The sequence below is a fragment of the Lissotriton helveticus genome, chromosome 6 (genome assembly GCF_964261635.1).
Source record: "Lissotriton helveticus chromosome 6, aLisHel1.1, whole genome shotgun sequence".
Lineage (NCBI taxonomy): Eukaryota > Metazoa > Chordata > Amphibia > Caudata > Salamandridae > Lissotriton > Lissotriton helveticus.
Genome location: NC_136067.1, coordinates 1,496,465,843 through 1,496,491,155, shown reverse-complemented (window position 1 = coordinate 1,496,491,155; position 25,313 = coordinate 1,496,465,843). Strand labels below are relative to the sequence as shown.

Below are 25,313 nucleotides of genomic sequence, written 5' to 3'. Positions count from 1 at the left end.
GTCGAGGATATAATTTTGAACCATCTGAAACCTAAGGGCCTGAGTACATTCTTCACTGTCGAGAGGGCGCACAGAGTACCAGGCGGGTGCCCCTCCCCGACCGATGATTGCGAGGGTCCTCAACTTTAGGGACAGGGACGCAATCCTGCAGACCTCTAGGTCGGGGGGGGCTTTGAAGTTTGAGAACTCGACTCTTAACTTTTTTCCGGACTTTACCCAGAAAGTACAGAGACAGCGGCAAAGCTTTCTTGGAGTTAAGCAGCAGCTAAGGGACAAAGGGGTACAAGTACGCCATGATGTTCCCTGCCAAGCTCCGAGTTGAGGCTCAAGGAAAGGTCTGGTTTTTTGACACTCCTGAGCTGGCGTCGGACTGAGTCGATGGTCTTCCGATGCAGACAGAGCCGCAGGGGCGTAGTGGCGAGGAATAAGAAGGCGCACAGGACCAGTTATGTTATCTGCGGTGGGGGTAGTCTTTGGGGGGGGGGGGAGGTAGTGGGTCTTTTGGTTGTGTGCCTGCTCTCCTGGTTTGAGATTTTTGTTGCCGGTGTTAGTCCCGGAGGGGGGGTTTGGGGGTCGGGGGTGCTGTACTCCTCCTCGTATCTATATTTAGATAGTTGTTTAGTTAGAGTATGGGGCGACAGGCACACTGCGAGTTGGGGTTTGGGGCATGCCGAGTGCAGGGTGGGGGGGGGAGAGGCTGGGGAGAGTGGTTGAGTGTGTGTTATTTCTTTTGTTTTGTAATCTCAGGTGCTGACACTGTAGCGGAACTTGTGTTGCATGGGTACGGAGTCACATAGTGTTCAGGGGTCGGGGATGAAGGTTTTGTGTTGGAATGTTAATGGTCTGGGGACAAGATCAAGAGAGGGATGGTGAGCCAGCTCATTAAGCGGCATTCACCGGATGTGGTGCTTCTACAAGAGACCCACTTGATTGGCAATAAAAGTTTGGCACTTCACAAGGGTGGGTACAAGTTGGTGGCGCACGCAGGCTTAACTACTGGTTCCAGGGGTGTTGGGATTTTAGTAAAAAACTCCTTTCCATTATCTGTTTAGAACACTTGCATTGACCAGAGGGGTAGGTATGCGGGGGTCTCTGGGCAGGTCGGGGGTCAAACTGTTATCCTATTGTCGGTTTACGTGCCACCGGGCCTGCAGAATGAGACTTATCGTGATTTGGGCAACGTTTTCCTCTCTCTACCTCTTGGTGACTTAGTAATCGGGGGCGATTTTAATTCAGTTCTGGATGGCGAAATGGATCGTAGTCCTTCCCGGGTGCTTCGACAATCGCAGAAATGGTTGCCAGACTTTCTAGCAGCGCTAGGTCTGATAGATGGTTGGCGCGCCCGTAACCGGACGGCCACACAATATACCCATGTCTCGGCGGCTCATGGCAGCCTGTCTAGACTGGATTATGTGTTGCTTCCGGCAGTGATGGCGCCTAAGATTCGAGAGGAGCGTTACCTCCGGAGAGGAATATCTGATCATTCCCCGTTATAGGTGGTCATTAGCCTAGAATTGCAGATGGTTGGCAGGGTCGCTCCCCTTAGTGCGTGGCAGTTGAAGGACCCCGCCATTAAAAAAGATGTCCTTCGAATGTCAAATAGTTATTTTCAGGAAAATGCAGGATCGGTGGGTTCCGCTCAAACCCTTTGGGAAGCATATAAGACCGTGGCGAGGGGGGAAGTGTTGTCCCTGGTGGCTGGGAAGAAGAAGAGGGCGCGAGCGGAAATGGTTCGGATGGAGGCGGAGATTACACGCTTGGAAGAGAAGTTGGCTGCGACACAGGCGCCAGCAGACCTTCATCAGTTGTGCCTCTGTGAGGAGGAGTACAGAGTGCTTGTCAGATATAGGGCGGTGGCGAGTCATGCTGCTGTTCAGAGCCGTATTTATGAACACGGAGATAAGGCTGGAAATTGATTGCTTGGCTTGAGCGCGGGGAGCGGGCCTCTGTGTTGGTGCCGGAGTTGGAGGGTTCGGATTCGTGGATGCTTACGGACCCGCAGGCAGTGGCGGATGAGTTTGCTGATTATTACCAGAAGGTTTATACGGCGGGGAGTGACTATACAGTGGCCGAAAATAGCGAGATGATCAGGGATATTGTTATGCCTTGTTTGTCAAAGGAGGACAGGGGTTACCTTGATTCCGCATTAACGGATGACGAGGTAGCCCAAGCGATTAGGCAGATAAAATCCTGTAAGGCGACTGGTCCGAATGGGATTCCCATCGAATTGTATAAGTTGAATGTTAATAAACTGGCTCCCTATGCGCGCCATGTTTCTGGAGAGCAAGGAGTGCGGTGAGCTCCCTTACGATCAGCGTATCGCTAACGTAGTGGTTCTCTATAAAGCGGGCAAACCCAAGACGCAGTGCTCCTCCTATAGGCCCATATCACTCCTAAATGCAGAGCCTAAGATATTGGCGAAGCTCCTGGCGACCAGATTGGTCAAGGTGATCACGACTTTAATTCATTCGGATCAGTCGAGCTTCATGCTGTGTCGTAATACGGCGCTAAATCTGCGTCGGGTGCAGGGGGTCCTTGGAGGGGCCTCAAAAATACATGAACCGACGGTGTTGGTCTCCTTGGATGCTTCGATGGCCTTTGATCGGGTGGAGTGGCGGTATTTATTTGCTGTGTTGGAAAAATTAGGCTTTGGAAGTGAGTTTGTTAGTTGGGTACGCTTGTTATACACTAAGCCCCTGGCTAGGGTGATTGTTAATAACTACAAGTCCCGTGAATTTCAGTTGGAGCCGTTGGCCGCGTGGGTGCGATGGGATAGGTCGATCCGGGGTTTACGTTGGACTTCCGGATGGGAGGACAAGATTTCGATATATGCTGATGATGTGTTGCTTTACCTCACTAGGCCTAAGGAGTCCTTCGGGGTTTTCCTAGATGTGTTGGCTATCTTCAGCAGATACTCCAGCTTGGTCATTATTGGGCCAAGTCGGTGATCTTTGTGGTGGTTGGGGAACCTCCGGTGGTCCCGTGGTCGTGTCCAGTGCGAATTGAGACGACCGGGTTTCGGTATTTGGGTATTTATATCACGCTCGATCCGAAGCTGCGGTACGAACGTAACCTGGCTGCTCCGTTGAGTAGGTGTAGGGCAGACGTGGAACGCTGGAGGTCCCTTCCTCTCTCTATGCTTGGGAGGGTCGTATTATTTAAAATGATGGCGCTTCCTCGGTTTTTTGTACGCGTTGCAGAATTCGATGGACCCAGAGGCCCTCCAGAGGCAGCTCCTCTGGGGTGGTAGCGTTCGTATAGCCTTCAGTAAGTTGACCCTCCCTTGGTACGATGGTGGGATCGGGCTTCCAGATATACGCAAGTACTACTGGGCCTCCCAGTTGGCCGCAGTGAACCACATCGTTTATGGGATTCCAGGAGACCCGGGCTACGCTATGGACCGGGGCAGGCCCCCGGAGGGATGCTTGATAGGGCTTTATATTCCAGACCTGGTAGGTTCCCTCTGACTGGCCCGACTGCCTATGTGATACCGGTGTGGCACGCGGCAAATAAAAGTCTAGGGTGGGAGGGTAGACTCACGCTGGCCACCCCTCTGTTTAATTCTGAGAAGTTGGGTAGTATGTGGAAGACCAAGGGCTTTGATAGATGGGACCTCATTGGCATCACTAGGAATGGGGCTGTGTGGGGGAAAGGTGCGGTTCACACGTTTGAGTCCCTTGTTGAACAGTATAAATTACACCAAAATGAGTATTTCCGCTATTTGCAGGTGAGGCATGCGTTGACTACGCATGTCCCTAAGGGTACGGTTCTCCTGGAGGCGTCCCCTCAGGAGGACCGGGTACGTGATGGACATATCCCGGAGAAAACAATATCGTTGATTTATCGTAAACTGGTGAATCACTCCGAGGACCTACTGCTGAAAGTTAGAGCTCAGTGGAGTGCGGATGGGCTGGAGTTAGATGATGAGGACTGGACTGAAGCAGTGGCCTCTCCTAAGGTAGTTGCTATCCCGATGCGACTCCGGTTGGTGCAGCTGAAGATCCTGCATAGGTCTTATTTTACGGGGCCGTGCCTGGAACGAATGGGGCGAGCTGAGAGTGGTGCTTGTAGGCGGGAGTGTGGAGAAGAAGGTACCTTGATGCATACACTGTGGCATTGTGTTATGATACAGACATACTGGGCCGAAATACATGCTGTGCTGGGGGAGGTGCTGGGCGTAGAGGTGAGGCCGGAGGCTCGGAGATGTCTATTGAACGTTTGGGAACCGTCTGGTTTAAGTGTGTCTCAGAAGCAGTGGGTAACGTTGACATACATGGTGGCGAATATTGCCCAACTTTGGCGTGCCAGTCAGTCGCCCCGGGTCACCAGGTGGGCGGAGGACCTTGATTGGTGTATGTTCAGGGAAAAGTCAGTTTATGTGGCTCGGGGGTGCCCACGAAAATGGGGGAAAATCTGGGGGGCGTGGAACAGTCACCAGGGTGAAATCTGTGATCCGCCCATGTCAGGCCTTGATGAAGTATTGCCAGAATCCGATGGACCCTAATTATTCATTGTGGATCATTTCATTTTGTGTGGGACTGATATCTGTGCATTGGAATTGCTGACGTTTACCTGGGATTTCTTCTATGTACATTTGTTTTGTTGTTTAATAAAAAGATTTTCAAAAAAAAAAAAAAGGGTACAAGGGAAGAGTTCATGTTGAAATACAAGTAAAAGGTACATTAGTAAAAATCACATTTACTCATGCACAATTTTCCACTAGATGGAAAAAAATATGGTGTCAATGTTACACACTGCAATAATCGAAATCACTGCATGCAGACTGTCATTGATTTCCTTCAGTAAACTTAGCATTTTTTTTGAAACTATGAAATGGTAGAAACATCTTCCCAACAGAGTAATCCTAAGGAGAAAAACATTTAGCTTTTATACAGTGAGCTTTGTGAATCAGATCCCATCTAAACAATGAAATACATTCAGCTACTAGTGTCGCACAAGTTACTTACCTTCAGTAACGATATATCTGTGAGAAACAGTAGTTAGTGTTAGATTCCTTACCTTATAATATCCCCAGGCGCCAGACCCCTGCGCGCCGGTAGGCGTCGTCTGCGGCTCCGCGTCCGTCGTCAGCGTCATGATCGCTGGGATGACGTCGTCGGAGTACTTAGACGCCGCCCTCGCGCACTGATGTCAGTTCTGTACATAGCTTTCCGCGCCAGTAACGCAGAGCCATGATAGAAACCGACACTGGTGCCATGAAACTAGGGCCCTGAAAGGGATGTCCTTGAGCCTAGATATCAGGTCACAGAACGGGGAGGATGGTTGGGGCGGTAAGGAATCTAACACTAACTACTGTTTCTTACAGATATACCGTTACCGAAGGTAAGTAACTTGTGCATCTGAAAGAAACAGGTTAGTGTTATATTCCTTACCTTAGAATAGATACCCCAGCAATACCAACCCCAGTGGTGGGTCTGCGAACCAATGATCACACCAGAAAGTCCTGGAGAATGGAACGCCCGAAAAAGCCATCTCTCCGTACTTGGCTGTCCAGGCAGTAATGTCTAGCAAACGTGTGCAGCGAGGCCCACGTAGCTGCCTGACAGATTTCCTGCAAGGGGACTCCCCGACCAAGGGCAGTAGTAGCCGCCGTGGCCCCAGTGGAATGGGCCCTCAGACCAACAGGGGGCTCCTTTCTAGCTAAGGAGTAACAGACCTTGATGCACAACACGGCCCACCGAGAGATGGTTCGGTTGTGCACCGCCCGTCCCTTCTTCGCGCCCACGTAACCAACAAAGAGCTGGTCATCCACCCGGAACTGGGGTGTGCGATCAAGGTAGAAAGAGAGCGCACGTTTTGGGTCCAGACGGTGGAGCCTCTCTTCCTCCTTCGACGGAGGCGGAAAGAAGGTGGGCAAGGTGATGGACTGCCCAATGTGAAAGGCCGTGACCACCTTGGACAGGAAAGGAGGACGAGTTTTTAAAACAACTTTGTCCGGATGGACAGAAAGGAAAGGAGGCTTAGAAGATAGAGCCTGGAGCTCACTCACTCTCCTGGCATAGGTGATGGCAACCAGGAATGCAGTCTTAAGAGTCAGAAGACGAAGAGGGCAATTGTGAAGTGGCTCGAAAGGAGCGCACATCAAATAGGTTATAACAAGGTTCAAGTCCCACTGAGGCATCACGAAAGGAACAGGAGGAAACATGTGCATGATGCCTTTCAAGAATCTATTTACAACAGGGGACTTGAAAAGAGAAGGCTGATCAGGGAGCCTCAAGAAGGCTGAAATGGCAGAGAGGTAGCCCTTAAGAGTGCTCAGAGCAGAGCCCTGCTGGGCAAGAGAAAGGAGGAAGAGGAGAACCTCAGAAAGGGGGGCAGAGAGTGGATCCACAGCCTTTGCTGTGCACCATGCCACAAATTTGTTCCACCTACAGGCGTATACTGATTTTGTGGAGGGACGCTTGGCTGCCAGAATCACATCACAAACTTCAGGAGGCAAGTCAAATGGCCTCAACTGCCGCCGCTCAATCTCCACGCATGGAGGTGGAGGCTGGACAGGTTCGGGTGGAGGACCGTCCCCTGCTGCTGCGACAGAAGGTCCTCCTGAAGAGGCAGACAAATCGGGGGATTGACTGACATGCTGAGTAGCTCAGGATACCAGTATCTTCGTGCCCAGTCTGGAGCCACAAGGATGACTTGGGCCCGGTCGCGCCTGATCTTCTTCAGCACTCTGGGCAGAAGTGGTATAGTGGGGAAGGCGTACAACAGAACTCAGCTCCACTCGTGACGAAAAGCGTCTCAGAGTGAGTGCCGCCTTGGAAATTCCAACGCGCAGAACTGATGACATTGCGCGTTCTCTTCAATGGCAAATAGATCTAACCAAGGCTCTCCCCACTGCTGAAAGAGGCCTTGCGCCACGTCCGAGTTCAGACGCCATTCGTGATCCATCATGCACCGTCGGTTGAGTTCGTGAGCCCTGGCGTTCAGGGAAGATGCCAGTTGTTGAACCACCAGAGTGACGCCCTGGTGTTCCAGCCATTGCCAGAGGCGCAGAGCCTCCTGACAAAGGGTCCACGACTCCACCCCGCCCTGTTTGTTGCAGTACCACGTGGCGGTGGTGTTGTCCGTGAACACCTGCACTAAACGCAAGATGGATCGCCTGCAGCTCCAGAAGGTTGATGTGGAGCTGGGACTCCGCCGAAGACCAGAGGCCTCTGATCTCCCTCTCTACCATGTGCCCCCCCCCCATCCCAGGAAGGACGCATCCGTCACCACTACGTGCTCCGGTTGGGGTAGGGAGAGAGATCTGCCACTGACCCAATCGCGGTTTGTGAGCCACCACTGCAACTGTCTTGCAATGCCATCCGAGATCCAGACGTGGTCGGACAGGTTGTCCTGATGCTGTGCCCACTGAAACTTCAGGTCCCACTACAGAGCCCGCATCAGCCACCGGGCGTGATGCACCAGAAGGATGCAGGAGGCCATCAGCCCCAGGAGCCGCAGCGTCAACCTGACCAAGACCCGGGATAAAGGCTGAAAGAACGGGATCAGAGCCTGAATATCCTGAACCCGCTGTTCGGGGGGATAAACCCGAAACAGCGCTGAGTCCAGAACCGCTTTGATGAAAAGGAGCTTGTAGGAGAGTAGGGTCTGCAATCCTATGATCACCCAGATTTTTGCTTTTTGCTTCACTGGTTTACGACTTTCCCTGGCTGTGGGCCTGCTAATCAGACCCACAGCCTAGCTGTTCTCTCTAATCCAAATTGTACCCAGGTACTGAATTGGCACTGGGCCCTCTCAAGTCCCTGTAACCAGGGCTGAGGTGCACCCAGAAGTCTCCCAGGGGCTGCAGCATGTATTATGCCACCCCTGGACTGACTAACTAAATCTGACACAACTGGCTGCACGACAGCTGGGGCAAGGAGGTGTAAACACCCTTTGCTTTAGATATAGTATTCCTATATCTAAACCTAAATGGACACACAGATCTCCTATCAGTCACTCCTATGGCAGGCCTTAACAATCCTGAAGGCAGAGTGCTTGGAATCGTGTGAGATAGTGCTCTGGCATGAGCTGAGCCTGTCTGCGGCTTTCGGGATCTATCCCTTAGCCGTTTCCATGATATCACATACCATATACTCTTAAGTGCATTATAATCCTCGCGGTTATATGCCAACTCTGGTATCGCTTTATCAAAACATGTCGAGTAAGGTGTCATACGAATTGGAATACTAACCCCTCTCCAATTCTGGCGACGGGGTTAGCATTCCACCCTTCTAGAGGGACACGACATGGATGTAACCTGTAACCCCGGTTAAAGTCAGACAGAGCCTTGGCATCCACAAAATGGATGCTGCCACCGAGACACAAGTCTGCCCTCCTGCTGCTGGGAGTCCTCCCAGAGCAGGAGGCAAGGACAAAGGGTTTCCTGCCAGGGGCGGTGCCAGCACCGTCCCAGACAGGGTTTTGTGTATTCCAGGTAGGCAGGGCTACAGAGGAAGGTGACTGCAAGTGGCACCCCGGTGCTCACTGTGCATAGGCCGGCTTGAACCAGTTCCAGGGGCACACCAGCCCCTGAGCTGGGGAAAGCCCGCCAAAGGAGAGGGGTGTAACCACCCCCCTCCTGGTCCCACCCATAGGGCAGGACTGAGTCGCGTGCCAGCCCCCTTTTCCCAGATAAAGGTAGGAGCAGGCCCCCTTCCAAATTAGATCATCTTTGGAATCAAGACACGACTTTCTACGAAAGGACTTCAAGATTTCTTCTTCAAGATTCTCCCTTGTGACTAAGGAGTAGTCACCCTGCATCCGCAGGCACCATCTTAAGAACACTGCGGTCTGCTGCAAGTCCTTCCTCCGGAATCCGACTGTCCAGCTCGACGAGAACCGGCTTCCCTGGCACCTCTGACCTCTACCCACCTCTACAGCCAAGCTGAGAACCGTGGGTGCGACGAGACCTCGAGGGACCGGCCATCTTCAAGACTGCACGACTTCTTTCCAGCACGACCGCCGAGGAATCCCCTGGTGAGTGCTTTGGGGTCCGAGAAGCCCCGACCCTGAGCAGCTCCAGCACCGAAGTTCAGCCTCCCAGCATCTCCACGATCTACGTGGGGCCCTTCTGCTTTTTGCTGCTCACCGCGTTGTTTGGCTACTAGCCCGCTGGCTTGTGGCCTTCTTAACGACGCCCGACGACATCACTGCTGCTGGTCTGGTTGCTCCAGACTGGCCCTTGCTCCCTTCCAGAAGAGGAGCACCCCGGACCCTCCTGGTCCACTCCAGACGCCATTTTAGGTCCACCGCGTGGGCTTGAATTTGCCAAGACTTGTTGCCCCAATCCTGGGTCCAGCGACATCGACAGCATCATCCATCGTGGGACAGCTCGTACCTCCATCCTGGTCGCCGACAACGCCTCCTGGTCCGTGAGACTGCAGAGCACAGCGTCGCCCACTCACCTAGTCGAGGTGACTACCATCCGGTGCCCTCCTGGTGCCACCTGACTACGGGCTAGTAGTCACGAACTTGGTCCCCTCTGCTTTCAGGTATCATCCCTCTTCGATCCAGGCTTGGATCACTCGAACAATCTTCACTGGTCGCCTGCCAGCAACTCCTTTCCTTCAGGCTCCTGGTTCGTCAACGAAGAATCCCGACGTCTTTTCAGACCTATGTAGCTGCAGCCCCTGGGCTAGGTAACTTCGGCATTTCAGTGCCCCAGCATAGCCTCACTATCCAAGGGTCCAGATCCACTTTCGTTTTTGACCTACCTAGTCGGGTTCGCCCGAGAACACTAACTTTGTGAATACTAGCTTCCATAGGCTTTTTCCCGCCTTACGCGTGAGAGTTCCCACTCTGCACGTGGTGTCCCTAGGCCTCCTGCTCCTAACCTGAGTGTTCAGTATTGTAGGCCTAGCGTTTCTAAAGCCTCTGAGAATCGTTACTTACCTGCTAGTAATTTGCATTCCACTTTTGTAGTATAAGGTTTTTCGTGCCCCTCGGGCATTTGTGTAAATTGTGCGACTTAAAGTATTTTCATAAGAGTTTTGTTGTGTGCTTAGCTCCCTGTGTCATAAAGAGCCAGGGTAGTCTTGTTATAAATAAATACACTGTTTATTTTCATAACAACTTGTGTGGTGTCCTTTCACTGGGTGTTCAAGGGGTAATGTGATGGTAAAACAGCTGGCTTAACACGCCCTCTAGAGTCTTAGCCTTAGACTGCTCGTATCCATGCTACTAGGATAGCTGGTCTATAAGGTTGACTTACAACCAATCATCAATAAGGGTTGTTTGGACTGATATATAGTGATCACTAGAATAGTGAGCACTGCACATCAGGCCAACTTCTCACAGAGCTTCTGAGAGGGACAAAGGTGTGACTTCAGCACGTTGATGGAGGACCCCAGCGAGTGCAGTAGGTCGGCCGTAGTCTGAAGGTGGGAGAGGACTGTCTGGGGCGAGACCACCTTCAACAACCAGTCATCGAGATAGGGGAAGACTGAAACCCCCAATCTGCGCAGATGGGCTGCGACACCCGAGGGGCGCTGGTAAGGCCAAAGGGGAGCACGGTAAACTGAAAGTGCTCGTGGCTTACCATGAACCGCAGGTAACGCCGGTGGGCCGGCAGGACGGGAATGTGGATATATGCATCCTGCAAGTCCAACGCTACCATCCAGTCTTCTGGGTCCAGGGCAGCTAGGACCTGAGCCAAAGTCAGCATCGTGAACTTCTCCTTCCGGAGGAAGCCGCTGTCGCTCCGAAGGTCCAAGATAGGGCGTAGGCCTCCTTTGCCCTTCTTGGGTACCAGAAAGTAGTGGGAATAGCAACCACGTCCAACTTCTGGCCCAAGAACACGCTTGACGGCCCCCTTGGCGAAGAGGGCCGTAACTTCCTCCTGTAGAAGTCGCAAGTGATCCCCCGACATGCGGTGGTACTGAGGTGGCATGGCTGGAGGGGTCGCCTTGAAGGAGAGGGAGTAGCCCCTTCGGAAGATTTGCAGCACCCACCTGTCCGATGTGATGGAGCACCAGTGAAGGAGGTGATGGCGAACCCTGCCCCCCACTGGCGTCGAATGGGCCTGAAAACTCGGAGTAGGAGGATTTTGGGGCAGATGCTGCAGGGGCGGGTGTGGACTGACCTTGCCGGTGTCCCCCGGCACCGCCTCAGCGGTTACCACGTTCGCGACCGCGTTGAGGTTGGTTCTGCGACCTGTGGCTAGCTGGACGTGTGGGGGCGCCCCTTCCTTGGCCACTAAAGGGACGAAAGGCGGAAGTTTGCTGCCGTTGGCCGAGGCCCAAGGACTTGGCCGTAGCCCTGGAGTCCTTGAAACGCTCCAGCGCACTGTCGGCCTTGTCGCCAAAGAGGCGATGGCCATCAAAGGCAATGTCCAAAAGCCACTGACCACTAGTGCATTGAAACTAGGGCCCTGAAAGGGATGACCTTAACCCTAGAAATCAGTTTGCAGAACGGGGAGGATAGGTAGGGCGGTAAGGAATCTATCACTAACTAATGTCTCTTACAGATATATTGTTACACAAGTAACTTGTGTATCTGAAAGAGATACGTTAGTAATACATTCCTTACCTTAGAATAGATACCCCAGCAATACCAACCCCGGTGGTGGATCTGCGAACAAAGATCACACCAGAAAGTCACAAGAAGCCGTCTCTCCGCACTGGACTGTCAAGGCAATAAGGCTTGGTAAAAGTGTGCAACGAGGCCCACATGGCTGGCTGACAGATGTCTTGCAGGGGGACACCACGTCCCAATGCAGTAGTAGCTGCTGTTGCCCTGGTAGAATGGGTGATCAACCTAACCGGATGTTCCTTTTTAGCCAGAGAATAACAGGCTTTGATACACAAGACGACCCCGCGGGAGATAGTCCTCTTGTGTACAGCCCGGCCTTTCTTGGTGCCTATGTAGCAAACAAAGAGCTGGTCATCCACCCGGAACTATTGTGTGCGATTTAAGTAAAATGAAAGCTCACGTTTTGGGTCCAGAAGGTGGAGCCTCTCTTCCTCTCTGAAAGGGTGAGGAAGCAGAAAGAAAATGGGCAAGGTAATAGTCAGCCCAATGTGAAAAGCAGTGACAACGTTTGGCAAGAAGGAAGGACGAGTGCGAAGCACAACCTTGTCAAGATGGATTGACAGAAAAGGAGGCTTAAAAGAAAGCCTGGAGCTCACTTACACGCATAGCGGAGGTGATGGCAACCAGGAAAGCAGTCTTCAAAGTCAACAAACGTACGAGTTACTTACCTTCCGTAACGATGTATCTGGTAGAGACGATTCTAGCCGCAGATTCCTTCACGTAGAATTATCCCCAGCCGTGAGACTGGATCCGGAAACTTTTTGCCACAGCCTCCCTGCACACCGGGGGCGGGGCGACACCACACGACTCCGCCCAGGCATCGTCCGCATACGTGACGTCAGCGAGGTCACATAAGCCCCACCCCGGTGCGCCTACATCAGTTTTCTTCGGAGAACTTTTCCGCGCCGCAACGCGGCGCCATCAGACAAAACTGTGCGAGTATGAGAACAGTGTGCGAAGAGTAGAAAAAAAGGAATGGAGACAAGCGACATCGTAAGGGGCAGTGCAATACTGCAGTATCCAAAGGCAGGGGCAGAATAAAGAACAGAGCAGAGCCCTGAGCAGCCACCCTGCCAGTATGTAAACAGCCTTCCCCCCCTCCTCCGGAGACAGGGAACATGTGTAAAAAGTCATGACACCTGCAGCAGGCCCACAACCCCCACCCGGAAACAGGGAAGGGGAGCCAGCCCAAAGACAGACAGGAACAACAAGACTCCAAGTCACCCCAGCACAGAGGGCAACCATTCCCCAAAGAACAAGGGCAAGGCATGGCCAGAGGACCCCAACAAGGAGGTCGGCAAAGGGGCTTGGACCCCAAGCATTAAGAGGTAGGGAGGGGGGGGGGCAGAGATTGAAGGCAAACCCACCACACCCTGGAGCAGGCAGAGTAGCGGGCACAGGAGCACTATAACCCCAACCTTCAGTGAACCAAACAGGAGGAAGGAATAGCAACAAGACGGAGCAACCCGTCAAGAGCGAAAGAATGCACTCACAGGAGACACAGCCCTCCACCGGGAGGCGAGTGCAGAGACCAACCCAAGGGTCCTCGCAGAACTGGGAGGAAGGGCGGGCCAAGAAGGAATCTGCGGCTAGAATCGTCTCTACCAGATACATCATTATCGAAGGTAAGTAACTCATACATCTGATAGAGACTACTAGCTGCAGATTGCTTCACGTAAAATAGATACCCTAGCAATACCCACGGGGAAGGAGGGTCTGCGAAAGGACCCCACCAGCCAGGACAGAGGGTCCGACAGGAGACCAGACCGGAGTTCCAGGTAAGCAACCTGGTCCTTTCCAGACAAGAGGAGCCACCACAAGCAAACCACCACCGACCCCAAGAGGGATGGATGAAGAAGAAAGAAGACTGAAGAGGCCCTTACACTCACAACAGACGAACCAAGGGCAAGGCCAGAGTGGCCGAAGCACCCCACCCCCCTCCAAGGCAACAAAGCTTCCATCCAAAGCCAGGAGGAGAAGCTTAGAGGGCCCAAGGAAACGAGGGAAAAGAAGGCAAGCCCACCCCAAATGGAAGGCAACAGCCAGTCAGAGCGGCGCCAACAGATATAAGCCGCCAGAAGCAAGAAAAACAGCCTGGTGCCCCGGGAAGACCGGGCGGGCGACGCCTGACAAGGGAGAGCACAGAGTCATCCCAGCCCTCAGGACAGGAGCAGGAAGGTGAGGAAATGCCCAGACACACCACCACGAGGGGCCGCACACACAACCTCAAGAAGCAATAGCAACATACATAAATACCATGTAGAACAGGCTCCCAAAGGCTACCAGAACTCCCTAGCAGAGAGCAAGCTATATAACAGCTACCACTACCCCACATAGGGTACGTTAAGTCCCAAGACATAGTATCCCTCTTTGGAAGAACTTCAGCAGCAGAGGAAAAATGAAAGAGCAACGGGGAAAAAAAAACAGCAGAATGCTTGTCAGGCAGCCCAGGAGAAAAACAGTAACGCCAGCAAAACACACACAGTCACAAAGGGCAGTCCAGCAGACAACAACGCCATAGTCTCAGCAATGAGGACTCGAATGGCCAGAAAACACACTCCACAGCAAGGGCAACCGACCCTAAAGAAGGTCCAGAACCAGCTCAACTCTGCAGTCACTGAGGAGGGGAAGGAGGATAAGGCGGAAGAGGAAGAGGAAGAGGAGGAGGACAGAGCCCTGCCAGGAACCTTTGGATGGCGGAGTCCGCCGGGGCATAGAATAACAGGCTGCCATCAAACGGAAGATCAATCAGCCGCTCCTGAATGTTTTCAGGGAACACGCCGTCCCAAAGCCAAGCATGGCGATGGAGGGCGACGGAAGATGCCATGGCCCAGCCCAGCACCTCCGAGATGTCCAGAGCGGAGCGGAGAATAAACGCCGCCAGCTCCCGGCCATCCAATGCATGATGCCATAAGTCCACCTGAACAGTCTCCTGGGAAGCTGCGGACCCCAAAGACTCAGCCGAGTCCCACAAACAAGAGAATGCACTAGCCAACACACATAAGGTGGTAAGGGCCCGCAGGGCAGCGCTGGTCAAGTAGAACATGTTGCGCCCCCAAGAGTCCAGCCAGCGGGCCTCCCGGGATGGCGGAGTCAACAGTGGTGGCAAGGAAGGAAAAGCAGTCCGCAAAAGTGGAATTGAGGCGGAGGGGTGGAGAGAAAGACACGCCGGGTCACGCGGCGCTGGAAGGTGCCAGTGCAGAAGGTGTTGGGGCACCGGATCCCCTGAGGCGGGGCGCCTCCAAGCCCCCATCAGGGAGAAAAGGAGCGAATCCTCAAAGGGAAGCAACAGCTCCCTCCCACCAGAGCCCTGGTGGAGAACCTCCAGGAGATGGTCCGCCGGGAAATGAGCAACCGGGTAACCCATGTGCAGGATACCCACAGCCGTGGACATTGCGTGAGCGAAGGCCGCACCCGCCTCCGTAGGGCCCCACGGTGGAGAAAGCAGCTCCTCCGTGGGCAATGGCTGCAAACTAAGGCGGCTGTCCCCGAAGCTAAGCGTGGCGGGCAAAGACCAGACCTGGAAGTCAAAAGGAACCGAGGAATGGGGAACCTGCCGCTCCTCTTGCGAACACCTCAGCCTCGGAAATGGCGGGGAGCGCCCTTCAATGACGTCTGCAAAAAAGACACCACGGGGCGGCCTGTCTCCGGGGAGGATGACACCAGTGGGCACCCAAACCCCGGAGAAGAGGGTGCGTCCAAAGAAGAATCCGCAGCACGACCTCTGTGTGGAGCCGTAGAGTCCGCCGCCTGAGGCAGGACGTCAACACCATCCGGCACCGAGGGAGACGCCGGATAGGGCTCCTACACACCGCGCCAGGGAATGGAGTGGAGCCGGAGTCGAAATGTATTTGAGAAAACGGGGGACCCCTACTTATAATGCGTTCACTACACGTAGGGAATAATAACCTCTACGATTTATCATCTGCCATTTCCTGTGGGGCACAACTCTATATCTATATCAATGAAGTGCAATTAATCATATGAAAAAACAACAAGTAACAAAATTATACAAAAATATAACACATTTTTATTTCTATTTTCATTTTATCTTTATCATATTTTTTCTGATGTATGATTGGTTCAGATTTTTCTTATCATTTTCAATAAATATACTTAATAACATTCATAAGGCAAAAAAGACAAACAGGAAAAACACAAAACCATCAAATGACTAGTTGGTTTAAAGGACTATTGAAGTTGGGTTGGAGTCGAAGTGGCCAAGGGGCGGCACCGGAACGACGCCGACTCGATCTCTGCCAAGGCAGCCGCCTGTGTGGAGGAGCGAGAGGGACCGGGGAAGTGACACGAAGCCCTCCGCCAGCCTCGGCCCAGGATGTGACCGAGGTGGCCCGGCGACCCATGTGGCTACGCCAGGGACGATTCAACCTTCGACTCGCCCTCCGACAATGCACCCGCCTGCAGTGAGAGACGAGAGGGGCCCAGAGAGGGACGAGGAGTCCCTGCCCAACCTCGACCCAGAGCAGGACGAGGAGGGTCCACTGACCCCTGTGGTGCTGCTCGGACCAGCAGGTGCCGGTGCCGTGGCGGCATCAGCTCAGCTGCGGACAAGGCCTCCGCCTGCTCAGAGGGCCGAGCGGGGCTCAGGGAAGTGACCGCACCGGTGACCTCCCGCGACAACACAGGTACTCCCGCGGGAGTTTGCGGCGAGGCAGAGGCGCCGTGGTCCGAAGGAGGGACCCCTGAGAAGCCACACCCCAACAGCTCCACATCTTCCAAGCCTGGATCCGAACCAGTCGGCGCCGGAACCGCCGACCGGCGCCACGGAGGGCCCCGCGCAAGGCAAGGGATCCGCTGACGCCCCAGGAGGGGAAGGAGCAGGAGATGTCAGCGAGGCCTGCAAAGCCGCCGTGTATATCTTCATCTGGACTCTCGACGCCCCCTCACCGGGAAACGGTGGATAGGAGGACAACACGCAGGGCCGCATCACCTGCGGAGAGCCCACGTCCCCGCCAGGCCGAACACCAGCCCCCGGGGACAAACTGCGACACTTACCCACCAGGGAGCGACGCTCTCGCGACATCGGAGAGGGGCGAGGCTACGACAACGGCCGCTTCTGAAGCCGTCTGCTGAGGAACATCGAGGGGATGAAGCCGACCTTGAGAGATGCACTGAGAGTAGTTTCATTTGGCGCTCCCGCAGCGATTTCGGCTTCAACTGTTGGCACGCCTCACAATCAGTGGTGCCGTGATCTTCCCCTAAACACCACATACAAATGAGGTGAGAGTCCGACGCCGACATAAGATTCCCACACGACGTGCAAGTCTTGAATCGCGAAGGCACCACCAAAAATAGTCACAATGAGGAAGAAAAAAGGGCCCAAAACAGGCACGAGCAAAGACCGGATCCGTGTTGCTTGCGGAAAAGGAAAAAACTGACATAGGCGCGCCGCGGTGGGGCTTATGCGACCTCGCTCTATGTCACGTACGCGGACGACGCCTGGGCGGTGTCACGAGGTGTCGCCCCGCCCCTGACGTGCAGGGATGCTGTGGCAAAAAGTTTCTGGATTCAGTCTCACGCCTGGGGATAATTCTATGTGAAGGAATCTGCGGCTAGTAGTCTCTATCAGATGAAGAGGACAGTTGTGGAGCGGCTCAAAAGGAGTGCACATCAAAAAACTAAGTACCAGATTCAAGTCCCACTACGGCATCACAAACGGAATAGGCGGGAAAAGGTGAGTAATGCCTTTGAGAAATCTATTAACAACAGGGGACTTGAAAAGAGAGGGCTGATCAGGGAGCCTGAAAAAAGGCAGAGATTGCAGAAAGGTAGTCCTTGATAGTGCCCAGAGCAGAGCCCTGCAGGACCAACAAAAGAAGGAACAAAAGGACCTCTGAAAGAGGGACTGAATGGGGATCCACAGCCTTTGCAGTGCACCATGCCAAAAATCTGTTCCACCTGCAAGCGTATACCGATTAAGTGGAGGGACGCCTGGCTGCAAGAATGACATCACAGACTTCAGGAGGCAAGTCGAACGAAATCAACTGTCGCTGCTCAATCTCCACGCATGTAGGTAGAGGTTGGACAGGTTCGGGTGGAGGACCATCCCGTGCTGCTGAGACAGAAGATCCTCCCGAAGAGGCAGTCGGATTGGGGGATCCACGCTCATACTGAGTAGCTCGGGATACCAAACTCTTCGAGCCCAATCCAGTGCCACAAGAATGACTTGGGCTCGGTCGCACCTGATCTTCTTCAGCACTTAGTGCTGAAGTGGTATAGGAGGAAAGGCGCACAATAGACCGCAGCTCCACTAGCAATGAAAAGCGTCGCCAAGCAAGTGCCGCCTTGGAAATAACAACGCGCAGAACAGCTGACATTGCGCGTTCTCTTCGGTGGTGAATAGATCTAACCAAGGCTCTCCCCACTGTCGAAAGAGACCTTGCACCAACTCTGAGTGAAGACGCCATTCATGATCCATCAGGCACCGGTGGCTGAGTTTGTCCGCCCTGGCGTTCAAAGAACCTGCCAGGTGTTGAGCAGTCAATGAAATGCATTGACGTTACAGCCATGTCCAGAGGCGCAGAGGCTCCTGACATAGGGTTCACGACCCCAACCCACCTTGTTTTTTGCAATACCACATGGCAGCAGTGTTGTCCGTGAACACCTGCACCAACTTCCCCTTTACAGAGGGAAGGAATGCCTTCCGTACAAGAAGGATCGCCCGAAGCTCCAGAACGTTGATATGGAGCCTGGACTCCTCTGGAGACCAGAGGCCTCTGATCTCTGCCTCTCTCATGTGGCCGCCCCATCCCAGGAGGGACGCATCCGTCACCACTGTTTGCTCTGGTTGGGGAAGGGAGAGGGATCTGCCGCTGACCCAATGCCGATACGTGAGCCACCACTGCAATTTTTGTGCAGTGCCCTCCAAGATCTGGATGTAGTCAGACAGGTTCCCCTGATGCTGCTCCCACTGGAACTTCAGGTCCCACTGCAGAGCCTGCAGGTGCCATCTGGCATGGTTGGTGAGCAGGATGCAGCAGGCCATGAGGCCCAGCAGCCTCATGGTCATCCTGACCGAAACCTGGGACAAGGGCTGAAAGATCGGAATCATAGCCCGAATGTCCCAGACTCACTGTTCGGGAGGATAGACCCGAAACCGCGCCGGGTCCAGAACCGCTCCGATGAAGAGGAGCTTCTGAGAGGAAATCAGGTGCTACTTCGAAACGTTGATGGAGACCCCAACAAATGCAGGAGGTCGGCCGGAGTCTGGAGGTAGGAGACGACTGCCTGGGGCGAGCCCGCCTTCAACAGCCAGTCGTCGAGATAGGGCAAGACTGAAACCCCTGATCTGCGCAGGTGAGCTGAGACCACCACCATCACTTTCGTGAACACCACGGTAGAAGGAGACAGTGCGCCAGGTTCCGGAGCATAATCCTGGTCAATCAATCAATCAATCATGCCATTTGTATAGCGCACTACTCACCCGGGAGGGTCTCAAGGCGCTTGGGGGGAGGGGTATGCTGTCACCTGCACCCCCAGGATCCTCATCCCACTCCGGGTCTAACTCGCATTGGGCTGCGAGAGGGTCCTCAGACCCCTCCCAGTCCTCCATAGCCTGTGGAACAGGTGGAACATAAGGAGGTGGGTGGTCAAAGGGAAATAAATTCCCAAACTGTGTCGGTCGACACGCTTCCGGCACCTGTCCCACGCCGGGGAGGGAGCCGGGGACGGCTTTGGCCGGGTCTGCAACCGACGACATAGGGGGCTGGCGACGTCGATGGAGGTCATACAGGGCCAACCAGCATGGACAGGGATCCAGGCCTGGATCCACAGGGGTCCCTCGGCGTCGACGCCGGAGTTGGCAGCGTCGAAGAACGAGGACCCCCAGCTGTGCCCACTGGGCCCAAAAGCACACCGGCGGGGCCGGACGGTCCATGGCTGACAGGAACTCCTGCAGCTGGGCTGAACCCTGAAAGGGCGGGTAGGCCATTGGGAACTGCGTAGGCTCCGCTGAAGCCGCAGGCGTGGTGCCACCTGCATCCTTAGCTGCGTCGCACGACCGGCTAGGGAAGGCAAAGAGCGACGACGCTTCTTCGCCTTACCTGATTCCGAGTGAAAAGACTTCGAAAGATGGTGATGGCTCCGTGGCCGTGACCTCCCTCGGGACCGTGACCTTGAACGGCGCGGAACCGGCTCCCAGGCCTCCAGCCACTTTGGTGGCCGCTCCCAGCAGTGGGGGCACAACTCGGAGTCGTGGTCCGGTAGAGACACTCACGGTGCGGGTCAGTCACCAACATCGTGCGGGGACAGGCCGCGCAGGACTTAAAACCGGGAATCCCTATGCACCTGTAGATTGATATATACTTGAAAACAGAGAGAAAACGTCCGGAAAAACTCAGTCAAAAAATGACTGGGGGTACCGTTCTCTTCGGATCTGCGCTTGCTGGCGCGGAAAAAGAAAAGAAATTAATGTAGTGATCTAGGACACAATGAGGCAGTTGTGAAAATGAAATCCACTGCGGTGACACTCTAAAAAGGGTGTCCTCGGTTGAGAGATATATGGTGGTTTAATCTCCACACATATAGTAGGAACAGGTCTGGTGTTGAATTGCAGTAATTGAGTGGGGGGTGACCTGTTCTGACTTTTACCCCCTTAGGCTCCCATTTGTTGATAGCAGAAAAAGAAAGAACTGACGTGAGCGCGCGTGGGCGCGTCTAAGTAGCTGCAGCTACGCCATCTCGGCGACTACGACGCCAGCGACGTACGCGGAGCCGTATGACGAAGCCTACCGACGCACAGGGGTACTGCGCGACGAAAAAACTTTCCGGATCCAGTCTGACGCCTGGGGATATTCTAAGGTGAGGAATCCATCACAAACGTGTCTCTTTCAGATAAAAAGTGACAGAGGGTAGCTCTCTTGACGTCACCTCCGGCGCATACGATGTTACGCGGAGCTGACCGGTGCCACCTACCAGCGCACAAGGGTATTGGCTTGAGCAAAAGTCTTCCGGATCCAACCTGGGATATTCCACTGTAAGGAATCTGCAGCTAGATGTTTCTATCAGATACGTACGACAAAATGCACATCTTCAGAAATGGCACTTAGTTCAGAGTGTTGAGATTAGCAGAGGCAGAAAATGGCAAAAGAAGGCTATCAGATGAAGGCAGGAAAAGTATTGTTGGTTGAGAAAAGTATGTCATAACGTTTCAAGACCCAAGGCACTATAAAACAGCGCATGATTCTCAACAGCACCCCTTACAGTAAATAAACACAGAAGCTGAACTTTTTACATAAACAGCAGGCAATGTGCAACTGAATCAATATCTGGGATAATAAAGTGACCCAGAGAAAAAAAACACCCATAACATCATCTCATAATATGTTTTGGTTTTCACTCAAAAAACACTTGAGTAAAATGTATTGACAACAAATTAAAATGCATATCCTTTTTTAAATCTGTGCAGGATATCAGTGTGACAATTAAAGTGTTACCTTATTAGTGTAGTCCAGCAGGACCGTCCATCTATGCAGCGCAAGTAGCAGCTAATTGTAGTTTTTTTAAATTGTTTAATATCTTCCAATTCCTCTTCTCTCATATCAGGCCTTTGAGATACAAATAACTGCATGAGGTTAAACAACTCTTCTACAGCCTATAGAAAAAAGATGTGAAAGGGTAGCAAATGTTAATATCTACAATATACATAGTCCACAAATGCAAAAATAACTATCAAGTGATCTTGATGCTTCCAGACTCTCCACAATACTGTTACTGGAATTATTTTCCAGTTATAGCCAGTGATTGAACTTTAAATGCTTTCTTAAAGTCTTACTTAGAAGATTAATTCCAAATAAAGAGGTGATGCATTTACACATTTATTCATCTTCTGGAAGATTACAAGGTTTCGAGGGAGTTGTTTAACCATTTCAGCACAATGGCTAAAAATGAAGAAAAACTCAAATAAGAAGTGTGTCTATATGAACAAGTTATTTACCTTCACTAACACCATTTCTGGTAGTGACTTTTTCTAACCGCAGACTCCTCACCTTTTGAATACCTCTAGACATCGGATTGGATCGGAAAATGTTTGCATAGCAATTCCCTCCAGCATTGACAGGTAGCATTGTGAGATGTCATGCCACCTTGTACCGCTCTGTCTCGTGCAATTATGACATTGGGAACAGTGAATATACGTCACCTGCTCATGCTCGAGTCAGCTTTTTTATGTACTTCATCCATGTTAACAGACATGGAGTCTTAAGAAACCATCATCAAAGAACAAGTTACGTATCTTCGGAAACGCCTTGTCAGGTGGAGACTATCTAGCCGCAGATTCCTTACCCTAGAATAATTCACAAGCATCTCCGATGATGCCTTGGAAACTCCAGTGTGCAAAACTGCTGAGCGTTCTCTACAGCGGCGAACAGAACTAACCAAGGCTCTCCCGAATGCTGAAAGAGTCCTTGCACCACCTCCGGGTAAGGATGTCATTCATGATACCCTACTAATTTTCGGTTGAGTTCATCCACCCTGATGTTCAGAGAGCCTACAAGGTATTGAACCACCAGGGAAATGCCTTCAATTCCAACCATGTCCAGAGATGAAGCACCTCTTAACAAGGGGTCCAAGACCCCAACCCTGCCCCGTGTGTTCCAGTACCACATGTTGGTGGTGTTGTTCATGGACACCTGCACCAGCTTTCCCTTGATCGAAGGAAGAACGGCTTTTTAATTTTAAGTGACTTGTGTGAAGCTACAGCAGGTTTATGTGGAGCATGGACTACGAAGGTGAGCAGATGTAGGAGGCTGGCTCAGTATATAGTGTACACCTATGATGAGGCACTGTGCACTGAGTCCAGGCAACCCTTAGTGATACTGTTTAGATCCCTGAAAGCCAAAGCTCTCAAGGGGTAGCTCTGGAAAACAGCTAAGGCTTATCCAGGTGGGTGTAAAGCATGTGCATGTACCATTTTAGTAGGTCAGGGAGGTTTTCACAAAAGAAAGAACCACACCAGGTGAGTAGAAAAATATGTTATATTTATTACTAGATACTAACTTGGTATACCTCTTACCCGGAGGTATCAATTACACGCAGGAAATACTTAGGAAATAGACAAAATAGCATAACAAATACACAAGGCTCCACCAGGAGGCAAAACCATATACTAAAATAGTGGTATGCAAATTGGTTACCAAAACAGGACTAGTACCCAAGGTGGTGAGCTCCAGGAGTGCAAGGAACCACCCAAAGTAAGTAGCTTGGGACCCCAATGTACTTGGGTGCAGAGTGGTTACACCGGGTCAATGTCCGTAGAACAACACAGATAAGTCTTGTTTGGATTTTAGATATTTAGGACCTTTTCCAAAGGACCTCGAAAGAACCACTTGCAGGAAGGATGGTTGGAGAGTCACCCCACCCGTGGATACTCAGAAGAGACGGATACCTGCAGCTGGGAACCCGGGTGCATAGGGGTGAAGTGATGTTGGAAACCTTTGTAGACAACAATGGAGGGTTGTGGATGTTCTGCAGCTACAGCATCTCGCGGACCAGGCCAGTGAAACCAGGATGAAGAATCCAGATGAAAAGAACCTGAAAGCAGAGGAGACAGAGTACAAACCACCAGGAGGCACAAAAACACAATATCAGCCCTGGTTGGAGGTTCTTGCTGAGATGCTTTTAAGAAGAAAACAGCAGCTGTGAAGACCAGGCGATGCTGCAGAAGACCAGAAGCCTTTTGCAAGCTGTCCCGACGAGTGCAGGAAGGTCAGTGGCCAGCAGGACCACCAACAAGCCTCAGCAAATGCAAACAATGGTTCATGGGTGAAGGTGCAGTGATGCAGACCAGCAAGGTATGAGGGACTAACCCAGCAAGGGTAAGTCAGGACCACCCCTCAGCACAATGGAGAGCCAGAAGGAATCAGTGAAGCCCCCTCGCAGGCCCTCTGGCAGCAGGCACAGGAGGTCAGAAGAAAGCACCAGCAGTACACAGAAGAGGCACCACAATGCAAGGGATGCAGGCAGGATGGCGTGCTATTATTTGTGCAGTGCTGGAGGCAGGGGCTGCTTGGAGCTTGAAGATCTTTCGTGAAGAGAGCCAACAAGCCTTGGAAATGACAGACAAACGTGGTGCACAGGGAGGCAGTCACCGCTGGCTGGAGAGGGATTACAGTCTCCCACCTTACAGGGAACACTGGTCAGGCCTCTGGAGGACCAACAAACCACCACCTGTGTTTCACAGCCAGAAGTTATCTGTGGGACAAGAGGATCAACAAACAAGTTGTCAACGTTGAGGTTCCTGCGGATGCAGGGAAGTGACTCCTTCACTCAAGGGAGATTCCTTCCAGGTTGGATGCAGGCTGAGTCCATGGCAACTCGGAGGATGCATGGCCATGAATTTGCAGATCTTGAAGAAGCACAAATATGAAGATGCAGCAGTAATCTTCCCACCAGGAGCAGTCTTATTGTGGGTCCTGGATTAAGAACAGCAGAGTTCCAGTGTCCACCAGCAGAAGAGTCTTCGAAGAAGCTTCAGAAGACAGCAGTCGGTTCCAGAAATTTTTGTCAGGACAAATCTAAGGGCCTACCCTTCAGGGAGCCCTTTAGTAACCCCAAAAAGAGGAAGACCCTCTTCTGTGGCAACCCACCTATCAGAGGGGTCAGGAAAGTTACTCAGATGTCCTTGCCAGTCAGATGCTCCCAGGGGTCAAGATTCAACATGGCAGAATCAAGTACCCACCTGGAGGAGCTCTGGAGCACCTCCCTGGGGAGGTACTGGAAAGGGAGGTGTACACTCCCCTGTCCTTTGTGTGGTTTTACCCCAGAGCGGAAGCCAAGGGCTCCTGGACTGAGTGAAACTGGTATATGCAAGGAAGGCACCAAATGTGCAATTCAACGCAGCCTGATGGAGCTCAGAGGTGCCCCCACCCTATCTAATTCTAAAGGATAGGTGGTCATACATCTCTGTAGAAGGAATCCTGTGTTCAGCCTCCCCTGGCCAAGTTGGGCTCATCAGCAGGGGGGCAGAACAGCAGCACAGGCAGACCCTGAAAGGCTACAAATGTAGGTATTTGTGGGTCCTCTAAGGAGCCCCCCAGTGTATGATATCATGCCACTAACACCAGAATTGGTGATACCAATCATGACCAGGCAGCCATTATGTAGTTTGGCATCTCAACTTGGGAGTGTCCACCACATACCTTATAATGGCTGTCAAGCCCAGAAAATGGAGTCTGGGGTTGGTAGGGGTGCCTCTGCTTGTGCAAGGGTACCCATACACTTAGAACCAGGCACCTTGCCCTTGGACTGATGGGCCTACCTTAAGGGTGACCTATAGGTTTTAAGTGGGGTGACCGGTATATAAGGAAAACCTTATATCTAAAGTAAAGTGTGCAGGCACCCTGTCACACAGAGTGCAATGGCAGCTCCACAGACACAGTTTGCATGGGGTTCCATGGGTGGCATAACAAATGCTCCAGCCCATGGTGTACCAATGCCTTAGGTAGCTCAGTACCATGTACTAGGGACTTACAATGGTCCCCGTGGTATGTCAATTGTGGGGTATACAAAGTACTAACCAGGGAGAAAGCACAGTTACTGGGGTCCTGACTAGCAGGATCCCAGTGAACTACAGTCAAAACATACTGACAGCAGCCAAAAAGTGGGGGTATCAATGCCAGAAAGATCCTACCTTCCTACAGCAGAGTCCTCTGACTTCCACCTCTCCCAGATGGCCACCCAATCCCAGACGTGACATATGTAGCTATAGTCAGCCCTGGTTGGGGATGGGAGAGAGGTCAGGCTCTGACCCTATTGTGGTT

At 52.5% G+C, this 25,313-nt stretch overlaps 1 protein-coding gene across 2 annotated transcripts in view; it reads right to left on the bottom strand.

Annotated features, from left to right (window-relative positions):
* The window catches only part of USP34 (ubiquitin specific peptidase 34), a 2,681,755-nt gene that overhangs the window by 439,212 nt on the left and 2,217,230 nt on the right, over positions 1-25,313 (bottom strand). For both annotated transcript variants that reach the window (XM_078649291.1, XM_078649292.1), the window contains exon 68: positions 20,991-21,148. In XM_078649291.1, coding sequence (XP_078505417.1) covers positions 20,991-21,148 — 158 coding nt within the window. The remainder of the gene's footprint in view (positions 1-20,990; positions 21,149-25,313) is intronic.